This window comes from Leptodactylus fuscus, chromosome 3, assembly GCF_031893055.1.
Source record: "Leptodactylus fuscus isolate aLepFus1 chromosome 3, aLepFus1.hap2, whole genome shotgun sequence".
Classification (NCBI taxonomy): domain Eukaryota; kingdom Metazoa; phylum Chordata; class Amphibia; order Anura; family Leptodactylidae; genus Leptodactylus; species Leptodactylus fuscus.
The window spans coordinates 72463759-72479249 of record NC_134267.1 but is presented as its reverse complement, the minus strand read 5'-3'; the positions used below and the strand labels follow the sequence as shown (position 1 = coordinate 72479249).

The 15491-nt window shown below is 40.5% G+C and overlaps 1 protein-coding gene across 1 annotated transcript in view; it reads left to right on the top strand.

Annotated features, from left to right (window-relative positions):
• Window positions 1-15491, top strand: part of SMOC2 (SPARC related modular calcium binding 2) — a 240022-nt gene that overhangs the window by 124456 nt on the left and 100075 nt on the right. Inside the window, exon 8 of the mRNA XM_075267794.1 lies at window positions 14540-14726. Coding sequence (XP_075123895.1) covers window positions 14540-14726 — 187 coding nt within the window. The remainder of the gene's footprint in view (window positions 1-14539; window positions 14727-15491) is intronic.

Here is a 15491-nt window from a genome sequence, read left to right as displayed (position 1 = left end):
TTTTCCTATGAATAAGTGCTTTAGACACAAGGTAATTCCATGTAGAAAAGTCTATAGATTCACCTTACCATTGTAAATGTTTGTTGCTCTCACACAGAATAAGAGCAATGGGCATTAAATGACGGAGTCCCCTCTGTTGGGTGTCCATTTGCATTCACCTCTAATTCTGAATGCTGGGCTTTTTTCTTCCATAACAGAAGTTAACAAACACGATGAAAGACGGGGTATGTTATGCTGTTTACCTAACATTACAGTCAATGACACAAAGAGAACTAAGTCTGTGTCAGTTACTCTGCTATACTTAGTGTCTGTTGCTATGATGAATGATACAGTGGCATACAAAAGTATGGACACCCCTTATTTTTAGCCCAACACAAAGTCCTGCATGTCCGACTTTGTGTCTGAATAAAAAAACTGTTTTCCCCACGGACAGGCTGCAGGCGGATACGGGCAGTCACCTTTACAAACCCATTCAAGTGAATGCAAGGACCAAAGAACAATCTGCGCTTCACCTGTTGAACAAATTCAATCTTTTATTAGTTCGGACACACGACACGTTTCGGGCACGAATTTGCCCTTTCTCAAGTTTAATGAACTGAAGTCTCTTCAAATAAATAACACACAGCAAAAAACATAATATATACATATTTCATAATAACATCTTAACACATTGGAAAGTGTAAAAAGTAGTGGCAAATTACTATACTGTAATTCATAAGCTATATAAAAAAAAAATCATTTCTGGTAAGTATAATCAGTAGGCTACTGAAATTCATGATCAATGCAGAATAGTGGAGATAAAATAATCCATATAGAAGTACTGAGATTCCATGATCAATGTGGGATAGTAAAGTCCATATAGAAGTGACATGATAATACAACACATCTTCTTTACTTAACTTTGTCCAGGGGGTCATTATAATTACATCTATACCATATTTATATTGTTTTTATCATGTTTTACCTATTTTTTATTTTTTTTAAAGTCACTTTTTAAAAATTAACAACTTTCCAAATTCTTATGCCTGTAACTTGTTTATGATTTTGTTGATGGAGTTATGTAAGGGCTTTTTATTTGCGGGCCAAGTTGCATTTTTTTTCATCAGTTCCAATGTTTGGTATGTATAAAGTTTTTGTTATTTTTTATTGCTATTTTTTGTGGAAAGCAAGGTGACCAAAATACATTATTTTGTGAATTGCAGTGTATATTTTTTTGCTGTGTTCACTGTATGGGATAATTGTGGGAAGAATATGCAAATGTGTTTCCCAGGATGTAAATAAGGAAACACTGCCTCAGTATGCTGCCCTCTATTGGAAGCAGCTCCCTTGAACATCATGCCCAACTTTTCAACAAGCCTTTAATTGCAATGATGTGGGGTTAGTGAAAATGGCTTTATAAGACTCCATACACCTACATGGTGGACTCTCCCTAAGGAGTTACAATATCCTCTTAATCTGGTCTAGAAGTCTCTCACCTCTGCCAAGTCAGTTCTCCTTAGACTGTGCTGATCCAATCAGATTGAAATGGCCGTCCACAGTTGGGATGATACTGATTTGGCAAAATCCCAAATCATTTCAATTAAAGGCTTGTTGAAAAGTTGGGCATGATGTTCATGGGGGCTGCTTCCAATAGAGGGCAGCATACTGAGGCCTTGTTTCCTTATTTATAGCCTGGGAAACACATTTGCATATTATTCCCACAATACCCCACAGTGGAGCGAAAATGGCTTTATAAGACTCCACACACCTACATGGTGGTCTCTCCCTAAGGAGTGACAATATCCCCTTAATCTATGTATGGGATAATATCGGATCCCCATCGGCGATCGAGTAAATTTCACGATCGCGATCGGTTTCCGATCCCACCTAAAAAAGATCGGGAATGGAATTCCGATCCCAATCGCTCAACTCACTTACCTGCACAGAACCACTGCCGCTCCCCAGAGCTGCTCTCTCTCTTCGCATGCCAGCAGAGCGCTGTGCGTGCCCCCGCCTCCCTAGGCTAGTGTTACTGCTGGGAGTAGGCGGGGCTTGTTTTGGCTTAGGAGAGTGTGGGCAGGCACAGGGATGGGAACAATGTACTCACGTCTCCCCGCCCTGTACCCGCCCACACTCTCCTTAGCCACAACAAGCCCCGCCTTCTCCCAGCATCAGTCACACCCGCATAGGGAGGCGGGGGGCGTGCACAGCATTCTGGCGGCGTGTGAAGAGAGAGAGGAGAGTACAATGGCCCGGAGCTCCGGGGAGCGGAATACACACTGGGAGAGGAGGCGGCAACGGTTCTGTGCAGTTAAGTGGGGGGACTAAGTTGCCGGCAGATTTTTTAATCACTACACAGTGTGGAGTCCAAAATTTTTGGACTCCACTCTGTGTAGTGAACAGGATAATTTTTAAAATCTGATTTTTGATCAATAAAAAAATCCCATTGACTTACATTAGGATCAGAATTGGGATTGGGATCAGGTTCGACTGGAAAATGATCGGAAATCGGATTTTAAAATTGATCCTGGCCCCTGGATGCCGTGATCACTATTGATCATGGCAACCAAGGGGTTAATCTGCCAGAGTCAGGGTATCTTCCTGAGCCTCGGCTGTTAAAACAACCGAGGTAATACTGCAGACACAGCTTCTGTACTATTACAACGCTGAGTTTTCAGTATACACTTAGTGCATCTAATAATACGGCACAGAATGAGGAAGAGTTAAAAACAAAAAAAAGGCTTAAATTACTTTTTCAGAGCAAAATAGTATTGATGCAGTAGTAAATGTACAGAATACTTATTTCCTTCAGTCATGCCCTTTTTGATCTCCTGGTTGAATTTGAGTCTTTTTTTTCAAACCACACTATCTATCCGACTATGTAAACACAAATCTAATCTACATTGCTCATACACCATATGCGATGTCGAATTACAGCAATTTGGAATGTTGTACCAGCAAATTTATGACATACACTGTGCAGGAAGCATGTGCTATTTCCACAAATGCAGCGCAGACAGAATCTTCATGTATTGTCACTGATTAGATGCCCAGTTGGAGTTGATGGAGAAACATCCAGTAGAAAATTTGCTGCTCAATGCAGAACAGTAACTGGCCTGCTATATGGCTTGTTTATCCTAGGCTAAACAGGTATGAATAAGGCCAACCCTCAGTTTATACTTATGTAAAGAAGGAGAGGAGTACAAGCAACACTGCCTTCTGTATATTGGATTAATGCCTTGTGACAAAACCAGGTCTGCACCAGATCAAGTGTAGTCTAGTCAGGAACTAGTGGGGCAGCAATTGCGGTCATACATTGCAGTGGTATATTGCTGTCACTACCATACAAAACATTTACCCAGTGGGCTGTGAAAGACATGTACTGTCCCAGACTGTAATTGATGCTCCATGTGTTAATAGTGGGGTGCACCTAGACGCAAACAACAATTACAAGGAGTGACCCACATTCTCCTCCACCAAGAGGGGAAGACAGGAACAGCTTTCTTTGAGAAGTAATTTCAACTAGGTATCCTCCATTGAGGCTGAGCACATGCTATCAATTGCCTAAAGGCAGTGTTATGGAAGGAACTACACCACCGACTACCTTGCCAGGAAGAGTTCAGTTGGCAAACAAGCAGATGACTGAGCACATATTGTTGTCTGCTAACACATTCCATTATGAATGACTGACGATGGAATGGAGAAGGAGCAGCATTAATTGGAGGAAGAGAAAAAAACTACTTACTACTTGTGGATGTGGCCTGTCGAGATTTACAGTTTGTCTGCAGAGCTTCCACAACGTTATGCTACTGTCCAGTAATGTAGAGAAAATTCCCACACAAAGCTTTGGACAACATTGTTTTGAGCCTGCACCAACAGCAGGAGCAACCGCACCTACTTCTGATCTGAACACTGTAGAAGCAGATCTGCTCCTGGCAGGTGTTGTTTGCCAATATGTTGGTGCTGCTGTTTATTTACCACCATCACTCTCCTCTGATGTTGTCATCACCTCCTAGGACAGGACCTGGAAACCAGATCAGGGTGACAAGAAAAAATCATCAATGCCATTATCATCCTCACCACTTTTCTCACACGTTGATATGTCATGAGCAGTGGCGTAACTACCACCATAGCAGCGGTAGCAGCTGCCACAGGGCCCGGGACATTAGGGGCCCGGTGACAGCTGCTACCGCTGCTATCATTATGCTCGGAGGTCTTTTCGGACCCCCGAGTATAATGATCGGGGCCCACTGTTGGTGGAATACTTTCCACCAACAGGGGGCCCCGAAGCTGCAGCAATGGCTGAGACACAGGAGCTGCAGGTCTGGCTCCTGTCAGCGCTGCAGGACGTTCCCCCTCTCTCCCCCCTCCCTTTCTCTGCTGTCCTCTGCCCACCAATGAGAGGAGGAGGCGGGGCTTATCCCTGCCGTCCTGCACTGGAGGAAGAAGCTGCTCCAGGAAAATGAAACTGAAGCTACACAGGTACGTATTGGGGTTACTATACTTATTACTATCAGGCATTTGGGGGGATTACTTGTGTTTTAGTGACTCCATGTGCCTCATAGTAATAGCAGTTAACCCCATCATCTCCCTCACATTAACCCCTGTTTGCCTCACCATAAGAGTTACTGATATGTGAGACATATGGGGGTAATAGTAATGAAGATACTTTATTATTACCTCCATGTCTCTCACATATCAGTAATTCTTATGGTGAGGCAAACAGGGGTTAATGTGAGGGAGATGATGGGGTTAACTGCTATTACTATGAGGCACATGGAGTTACTAAATTGTAATGCACAGGACCAGATTTTTTTTTATCCACAATTTGTCCTGGTATAGCGGTCAGCAGTGACAGTATTTAGTCCTGTAGGGGCCACTAAGGGACATAATACTGTGTGCAGGGGCCACTATGGGGGATAATACTGTGTACAGGAGCCACTATGGGGGATAATACTGTGTGTAGGGGCCACTAAGGGACATAATACTGTGTGCAGGGGCCATTATTGGGTATAATACTGTGTGCAGGGGCCATTATTGGGTATAATACTGTGTGCAGGGGCCACTAAGGGACATAATAGAGCGCGCAGGAATGCGTAGGAGGGACTCGGTCGAGATCTTCGGTGTCGGGGGGGCCCCATGTCAAAAGTTTGCCACGGGGCCCCGCCATTCCTAGTTACGCCACTGGTCATGAGCTTCTTGTATGATTAGCCCTGACTCCCTATCATCACCACCATTGCTACAAAGGTATCTATATATTTAAATGCCTTCTTGCGTCTGCTTCTAATCCCCTTCATTGCAAACCAAATGTTGACTGTTCTTATACAACTCATCAACAGGAATGCTATCTTGAATAAGTTCCTTATCACTTGGTTTGCTGTATTTTAGAAGAAAAGACAAAGATATTGAAGACAGAAATTCCTCTATTGGGTCACAAATGAACTGTAAAGGGTGTTCTAGATATACACTGTCCCAAAGTAACCAGTAACTGTCAAAGGAAACTTCATCCTGCTGCTGTAACTGCTGCTGCTGCCTCAGGAAATGGAGAAATGTGGCCTACTACTGCACAGTGATGCTGCTACTTCATTGCAGCCACCCACATTATCTTTCTTACATTACCCCATCTATTGGCATTCTCTCTTTTACCATACATTTTAAAGTAGGCGCCTCTGTGCCTGTGCTGGGTATTTTGACCACAGACTTAACAGAAGTATAACAATACTGTATAAATGTTCACTTCACAGAAAATAGGCCAATATTTTGTGGTACTATACAGTGGCGTAACTAGGAATGGCGGGGCCCCGTGGCGAACTTTTGACATGGGCCCCCCCCCAAACCGACGCCGAAGACCTCAACCGACCCCCTCCTCAGAACTCTATTATGTCCATTAGTGTCCCCTGCACACAGTATTAACCCCAATAGTGTCCCCTGCACACAGTATTAACCCCAATAGTGTCCCCTGCACACAGTATTAACCCCAATAGTGTCCCCTGCACACAGTATTAACCCCAATAGTGTCCCCTGCACACAGTATTAACCCCAATAGTGTCCCCTGCACACAGAATTAACTCCAATAGTGTCCCCTGCACACTGAATTAACCCCAATAGTGTCCCCTGCACACAGTATTAACCCCAATAGTGTCCCCTGCACACAGAATTAACCCCAATAGTGGCCCCTGCACACAGAATTAACCCCAATAGTGGCCCCTGCACACAGTATTAACCCCAATAGTGTCCCCTGCACACAGAATTAACCCCAATAGTGGCCCCTGCACACAGAATTAACCCCAATAGTGACCCCTGCACACAGTATTATGTCCCACTGTGGACATCCATAAACAATTATTATACTCTGGGGTCTTTTCAGACCCCAGAGTATAATAATCGGAGACCCGGGGGAATAAAAACATTTTTTAAAAAAACCAGTTGCTTACCTGTGCCCGGCTCCTAGGCTGTCGGCTGCCGCTCTTGTCCTGCATTAATGACGTCGGACGTCACATGACCCGGGAAGCAGACCCGGGTCATGTGACGTCAGAGACGTCAGACACGATTGAGGGAGGTCGGAGGCAGGATCGTGGAGAGGTAAGTAACACTGTTTGTTATGTTCCTTACGTCTCCTGGTCCGCTGATCATTATACTCGGGGGTCTGTAAAGACCCCCGAGTATAATGATAGTGTTTGTGGGGCCTGCGGTGTCACTTGCCGATCCCGGCCCAGCCAGGATCAGCAAGTGAATGGGACCCGTAACGGACTATTTAAAAAAAAAAAAAAAACGCAGCGGTAGCGGCTGTCACCGGGCCCCCTAATGGTCCGGGCCCTGTGGCAGCTGCTACTGCTGCTACCACGGTAGTTACGCCCCTGGTACTATATGTAAACAAATGAGTGATACACGACACAAAATTGTTAGTTGGACACAGATTGAATTTTTATTGAAGTGAAATGCCGCTGTGTAAATGCTTATACAGTAAAATACCGTAATTTGCATATAAATCTTTAGAGGGATCCTAGCATTTAAACTCAATTTTTTCTGCCTAACATGTAGGAATAGCCTAAAGAAAGGCTATTCGTCTCCTACCTTTAGATGTTTTCTCCGGGCCGCCAAACGGTATATAATCCGGTTTTCGTCGGTGTGCAAATGAGTTCTCTTGCAGCACTGCACATGTTGCCGGCCGCAAGAAAATTGGCCGCTTACAATACTGTGCAAGCGGCCATTTTCTTGTGGCCTGTGGGCATGCACAGTCGGCTTTGCCCTAGGCCCGAGGCCTAGAAGTTTGAAGCCGACCCCCGTAAGAAGACGCGAAGAAGACCCGTTCCTGAAGAAGATGGAGGTGACGCTGGAGAGGTCTCTTACAGCACTGGTATGCCCCCAGTGCTGTTTGAGCGCTGGGGCCAGCCCCAGCTGCGAGAGAACTCATTTGCATACCGGCAAAAACCCGGGATTTCTGTGGAACGGTGGCGTGGAGAAGACATCTAAAGTTGGGAGACAAATAGTCTTGCTATTCCGACGTGATAGGCAGAAAAAAATTGAGTTTAAATGATAGGACCCAATTTAAATGTTTTAAATCTTTTCTCCCTAGTGTGAAATACAGTAACACAATGTGATCATAAAATTCATTTTGTCAGTACATAATTTATGTTTTGGATTACAGAATGAATTTTGTAGTCACAAAATCAATTTGTTTCCACAAAATACTCCATGGCAAAAAATAAAATATATGTTTCTTATGATTTGTATAGCGAAGCACATTATCAGTTTAATCTCCAGGTGTCACTAACAGTTCCAATGCTTGCTCAGTAACTTCTGAATGATGAGAGCCTTTAATTGGTTGGCTTGTTTGAAGTATTTCCCACACAATTTTATTTTGTGTCACAAATAACATTCAATGTGACAAAATAAAATATTGTGAAACAAAATGAATTTCTGTGACTGAAAAATGTATACACTGATAAAGCTGGAAATAAATTATGTGAGTACAAAAAGTGCATGGGTATTTTTGTGCATACATAATTTTAGTTTGTGTTAATGTAATACAATTTTAAAGTGTTTGCAATGCAATTTCTCTCACAAAATGCACTGTGAAGAGAGCCTTGTACGTTTCCTATTTGAGCAGTTTTATAGTGGCTATGAGTCATCCACTGAGTCATCAGTCATCTCACACCCATACCTCATACTTCAAGATTGACTGCAGTTTGCTTGCAAACCATTTTGGGGAATCCTGACTTACTCAAGGTCAAGTGGTCTTTTTTGCTTTGTGTTCAAGCAGCACTTTTCTCTCCGCATTTTTTGTGCGAAAACCACATGGACCCCATTATAGTGTATGGGGTCTGCGGGTTTCCTAAGGTAACTGTTTTTTATGCAGTTTAGGTTTCCGTTCGGGGTTCCCAAGCAGACTCCCCGAATGGAAACCCATGCAAATATATGAACAAGGCCTAAGAGGTTAAAATATTAATAATAATAATAGTAGTAATAATAATAATGATGATGATGATGATGATGATGATGATTATTATTATTATTATATCTGGGACAATGTAACCAAAAAAGAAGGGGACTCTTGTTTGTTTTTCAAGTTTCATGTATAATTTTTTTTTATTGCACAAAGTGCTATAAAATGTTTATAAAATATTTTTTTCTTTCTATTTTTGTAATTTTTTTTTTGTAATTTTTAATGTTGCATTGCTGTGAGTGTGGTATTTTTTTTTTTTTATTTTACTTTAACTTTATTTATTTTCGATTGTACCCCCTATAAGGTACAGTCTAAAACAATACTTTTTTTTTTTTTGCAGATTTTTGTTGTCATTGGGGTAAAGCTTGCTGAACAGGACACTATGAAGTATCACAATACTTATTATAATTACTAGAAATCTAATATAATTGCAGATCAGACAATATGCACATGCTTGTAGAGAATGTACTCAGTGTTATCTGTGTGTTTACAAATAGAGATAACAGACAGGGATTTATCAGCAAACTACAAACTACAATTATCTGAACTGATTGTCCTGCCAGCAGATAACAGTGAAAGCAGTAAATGACATCATTTGTCCTATCACATGTTTTTGGCTCCATACAGAATGGGATCCTTCTTAATTAGGGCTCAATTCTTTGTGATCACTGACCTGATTTGTAGTGCCAAAAGGCTATCAAAGGGATTTTCTGGACAAAATATCTTTTTTTAAAAGGTCTGTTAGTGCTTTTAATGGGTTAAAAGTACACACATATATTTTTCAAAAGGAAACAAAACACAACACCAAGCAGCCCATAGTGTAGTAATACTGAAATCCAGTGACCAAATTGGTATAAGACAGGTTCTCACCTGATAGAGTTGTGGGCACACAACTTTTAGAAAGCGTTGGAACCAATCTCCAGAGGGTTCTTCTCTGTGTGGGGATAACAGCTGCAAAGATTCCAAAACACCCCAGGCTGTAGCCAACCAATAGAAGAATGGACACGCTAAGAGACCCAAATCTTCAGGAATTGCGCTTCCACCACAGTAAAGTTCAAATAGGCTTTATTTAACAGAACACTACGCGTTTCAGACTTAAGCCAGCCCTTTATCAAGTGTAATTAGCTATTACTCCAGTTCCCAGGTCAACTGTCTGATTCCACCTGAAAAAAGAAGTGTTAAAACCACCAACACTTCTTTTTTTCAGGTAGAATTAGACAGTTGGACCTGGGAACTGGAGTAAAGGGCTGGCTTCAGCCCGAAAAACGTAGTGCTCTGCTAAATAAAGCCTATTTGAACTTTACTCTGGTGGATGTTCTGTTTCGGAGGCAGTGAAACAGAATGTCACCGGATTATTAGAAAGTGTCTGGGTAATTATAAATCAGAAGTTAAGTGGGGGAAGGGTTTTCATTTAGGGGTTAATTTGTAGTTTATCTTACTAAACAAAAATGAAAACCTACTATGACCTTTATCTCTTATCCTACTTTTGTTTCGTAAGAGGTCTGTATGATCTATCCTTTTAGCCCAGGGGTAGGGAACGTACGGCTCTCCAGCTGTTGCAAAACTACAACTCCCAGCATGCATACTTGCTCTGCTGTTCTTAGAACTCCCATGGAAGTGAATGGAGCATGATGGGAGTTGTAGTTTCACAGCAGCTGGAGAGCCGAAGGTTCCCTACCCCTGTTTTAGCCCTATCAAAGGTCTGTCTCTTAAAAAATTTTTGGGTAGCCTCTCTTAACGAGTCATATTTGCAAGTCTTACACCTATCTTAAGAAATCTTCTTCATGATTGTTGATCCGCTTCAGACTTCCAAATTGGCCATAAGTCATCTTTGCATGTTGTGGGAGAAAGTTTTTGTACTGTAGTAATACATTTATTGCAGTAGACTTCCTAAACACCACAGCATTCACATTATCTTAGTTATCAGAACTAAGATACACAGTCTTCGAAGTCTGTGTATACAGACGAAACGTGCGTCGGGCCATAGTGGTGTTGATCCCAGATATGCTCTAACTTTATTTCCTTTACTTTCCTTGGGCGTTTTTTCACTTGTTTTCCTTAATATGGTTGTCACTTACTTACTCTTAGGGGTCCATGTATCCTTGTATTTGCTTCCTTAACATGGTTGCTATTCACTTAATTATATTGTATCATTGCTTACCCTTTGCACTGCAACTTTGTATTAATTATGATTTTCTGTGACATTGATTGACTTTTTACCTCACCTCCCTATGGTATGTGTCTATATTCATTTGGCTATATATTCCTGGGTCTCTCCACCTTTTGAGTTGGGATTTAGTTTTTTTATGGATAATATATCCTTGTTTCCCATCAATTTTTGTATGTATTTATATGTCTTTTGATATAATATCAATAAAATATTTACATTTTATATGAATTTTCTGAGGTGGATGTTTTTTCTGATTGATACTGAAACAATGGTTCCGTAATACCGATTTCAATATGAAGAGTAAAGAAGAGGTTTTTTTTAATTCTTTGGGTAGAAGTAACAACCTAGTATACGTGAATATTTTACAAGTGCTTCTCTGATATTCACTTTGAAAAAAGTTTTCTTTTATGATTCCTTCAAGAGGATCTCTCACTACCTCCACCAACTCCTGTTCTAGCACTTGTTAATAAGTGCAGCTCCACTGATTCTGGCACATTTGAAATTTTTTTTTTACCATTCAAGCAATCAGTGCTGTTATTTTTGGTTGATATGTTATTTCGCGTCTGTATGGTGGAGTCTATAGAGAAAATCCCAACTGCACTGGAATCAGTGGAACAACATCCATTTACAGATGCTAAGCACTTGAACTGGTGGAGGTGGTGAAATGTCCTCTTTTAAATGGCACTGTAACTTGGCCTAAATTATCCCTGTTGTGTCTTTTTTTCAAAGGTGTGTATGCGTATGTGTATATCTTTCAATTGCCTACAACATGACCTCTGTATTCCCTTTTTGTCAGCCTGTTTTATGACCAACTGGTCATTATTTTTTTAACCACCATATCCCTTATATTCTTCTGGTGTTCCAATTTACAGGAAAAAAATGTTTTCCTGTCCCATGTTATGGAGGCAAAAGGCATAAATTACTCTTAGAAAAAGAAGCCATGTGGATCCAGAAAGATGATGCATAGGGTCCCCTTGGTTTAAAATATAACAACATCATGAATGTGTTTTTATAGGTCACATATCATAAAAAATAATTCTTCCATTTTTTTCCTTTTTCTTTTTCATTTATTTATTTATTATTAATACCGTGAGAAGATGACCATCGTTGTAAAATGTTTTGTGTATTTATAGGCACAGGAATTTTGTAATGAATACCCTTTATCATATTTTAATTTGGTGAATTCATTACAAAATTCCTGTGCCTATAAATACACAAAACATTTCACTAATGCAATGCATTACAATTCTAATTACAAAATATTGGTATTTGTATGACAAGCTACGTAAAGCAGCCTGCCATACAAATGTTTGGAAGGCTGCTTTATATAGCTTGTCATACAAATGCCAATATTTTGTAATTAGAATTGTAATGTATTGCATCAGTGATTAGAACCCTGGGGCTCAAGAAACCTAGGGGGTTTAATAAATGCAATGAAAATAAAATATTAACATCACCCTAAAAAAAACTAAAAAACAAAGCCTGTAATGCACTTTTTCTCCAATTCCACCCCATTTTTTCCAGTTTCCTAGTACATTGTAAAGAATAATGAATAGTACCATTATGAAGAACAGTTTGTCCTGCAAACATTAAGCCCTCATATGGCTCTGAGAATTCAAAAATAAAAAAGTTATGGAGTTTGAAAGGTGGGGAGTCGAAAAACAAATATCAAAAAATTCCTTTGGCAGGAAGGGGTTAAGAGCAAACAGACACTTTACATATATTTAATTTGCAGATTTATTTACCTCTTTCTACTAAGCATTTTAAGTCCAAAACTAGCATTCACGTGTGCAATATTAATCAGAGTACTGGGAATCTCAATTCCTCCTGTTTATATGCTTTGCACAGCAGATGATGGATCATAAGAGTCATAAAGAGACTTTAACCACAAGACTGAAATAAACATCAGCATAGTTTAACACTCTTGAAAAACAGAGACCTGTTTATTCCTTTACTGGATGCAAACCATATTCCACACTTTCTGACCCTCAACAACTGCTTTTAATAGTTACTGTGAAAAGAAAAAGAAACTGTTTGTAATTGCTTTTTCATTTCTTTTGATTAGACTAGGCATATTCTTTAAATCGCTATTTTATTATAATTATGTTTTAACATTTTTGGTGGAGTTTTATTTTATCCTTTTTGTGTAACTATACATATATATATGAAATATATGCCCACTAACAATCATGACAATGTAATGATATGTCCTGTTTTTTCATAGCTCATATGTCAGTGTTATATATGGAAAAGTCTATAGAGACGAGTACAGGGAGGAGAGACTAGCAGCTGTGGACAATTTATGCATCTTAAATGCATGAATGTACATTATAGGCCCAATGGAGTAGAAAGACATAATATGACGTACGCATGAGGCCTCAGTCTCATCTTCATTAACAGAAAGGGCAGGATAGTAACATTTTACATGCACAAGTAGGGCTCTGTGTGCCATCACTCTGGTCTCTGAGGAGGGAACTGCACATCATTTCCTGAAGACTATTACAGTCTATGATATTTCTCGTTCAATCAATTTTAGATTCATTCATCGTAGCTACCTGTCTATACAGAAAATATAGGAAAGAATTGTGTGTTTTTTTCTTGCCGTCCATATACTGTTTTTCCGGGGATTTAGGTGGAATCACAGTGGACACCTCAAGGCGCAAGTGTGAAAGCCGCATTACTATATCTTCTTTTAAAGATACCAATCCCTCCTTTTGTGAGATGCCTAGTGGTCACCCTTTTTCCAAGACCCTCCTGAAAATGATAGGAAAATTGGCAAATATGAATCTGTCTTCAATTCCTTACTGTTCCCACACAGTGTAAAGCCCTTTTAAGCCCACACAAAAAGTTCTCTCTACAGAATAATGTCTCTTAGTGTCCTGAAAACAGTATAATACCCCCTCAGTGCCTCACACAGTGTAATAATTCGCATTTCTCTCAACACTTTAATGGCCCAGTTATTATTCCCATACAGTATACTACCTCATGGCTCCAGAGTACAAGCAAACAGTGCAGATATTCAGGCACTACTGCTAGCTGACAGTCAGAACCGGGGTTGTGGTCAAAGGCAAGGACAGCTTTGAAAACTAGTCCAATGTTATAGATACATATAGATATATATAGTGTGGGAAATCACTCCGCTAGATGCTTGTAGCAGTGCAGGAAACAGGGACACAGACACTGGATTGCACACAGGTTCGGGCTTTATTCACATGTAACGCATACACTGCTTCTCGGCTGAGAAACTAACTTAAACGTAAGGAAACTTTTTCCTGACTATACAGGAGACTGGCTACCAGTCTCCCACCTTGGCAATACAACGGGTGATACAATACCTGCTTTGGAGGTCCAGTCTGGACAGTTCAACTCTGTCAGTGTGAGGCCACACTGCTAGTCTTCACACTCAGACTGTTATTAGGGCCTGATTAGTCAGCTGACCTCCCTGGTGTGAGTTTTTACCAAACACCCTTTAGGTGGCTGGCTGGGACATACCTGTCTTCCCAGACCACACCCTTCACTCTCTCACAATAGAAAAAAGAAAAAATGAAATGCGGGCACTACAAAACTGCTCAATGTGAATATGGGAAGAAGCAGGATACTTAGCTGGAGCTGTTGCTTTAAATGCTGCAGAAGCTAGTCTAGGGACACGCTAAAAGTAATATAGTCCAAATGTCCACAGAGAAAGGAGATGACCAGCAGCACACAACCAGTCTTCAGTGCTTCTTTATGGGGATTGAATAAAACAGGTACTTGTCCCTGGTATGCCTGTTTTTATTTGAACCCAGTAAAGAAGCGCTGAAGTCAGCTTGTGCGCCAATGTTCATCTTCTTTCTCTGTGGTTATAGATACTGCTTTCACTTTTTCACCTGGACTACAGTTGTAATTGAGGCTCCATTTTTAAAATACAATATTTCTAAAATTGTCATTGTTTTTATTTTGTGCAGTATCATCTTGTGATCAGGAACACCAGTCTGCATTAGAAGAAGCCAGACAACCAAAGAATGACAATGTATTCATTCCTGAGTGTGCAAGTGGAGGGTTATACAAGCCTGTACAATGTCACCCATCCACAGGATACTGCTGGTGTGTACTTGTGGACACTGGACGACCCATTCCTGGCACATCCACAAGGTAAAAAAAAGATGGAAAAAAAATGCAGAGTTTAGATACCTTAACATATCTCATCCAGTGTACACCACTTACAATGTACCTCATGTATATTTTACCTCCTTAAACTGGCAAAGTAGATATTAGAAATATCCACTTATTTATGTATTATTAAAAAAAAATATGCATATAAATACTTTTTACAATATTGTTTTAAACATTAGTATAGATTTCATTAAAAAAGAAAGTGCAGTGCGGTGCTGCTGCAAAAAAGGCTAATAAAATTCTGGGATGTATTAAGACAAGCATTGAATCTAGATCAAGAGAGGTCATTATTCCGCTGTACTCTTCCCTGGTCAGACCACACCTGGAATACTGTGTACAGTTCTGGGCGCCTCAATTCAAGAAAGACATCGCTATATTGGAGCAAGTCCAGAGAAGAGCAACCAAAATGGTGGAAGGTCTGCAAACCATGTCCTATGAGGAGCGGCTAAAAGAACTGGGATTGATTAGTTTGCAGAAGAGAAGGCTTAGGGGAGATTTAATAGCAGTCTACAAATATCTGAAAGGTAGTCACAGTGCAGAGGGATCTACCCTATTCTCATTAGCACAAGGAAGTACAAGAAGCAATGGGATGAAACTAAAGGGAAAGAGATACAGATTAGACATTAGGAAAAACTTTCTGACAGTGAGGGTATTGAGAGAGTGGAATAGGCTGCCACGGGAGGTGGTGGGCGCTCCATCAATGGAAATCTTCAAGCGGAATCTTCAAGCGGAATCTGGAAAAAA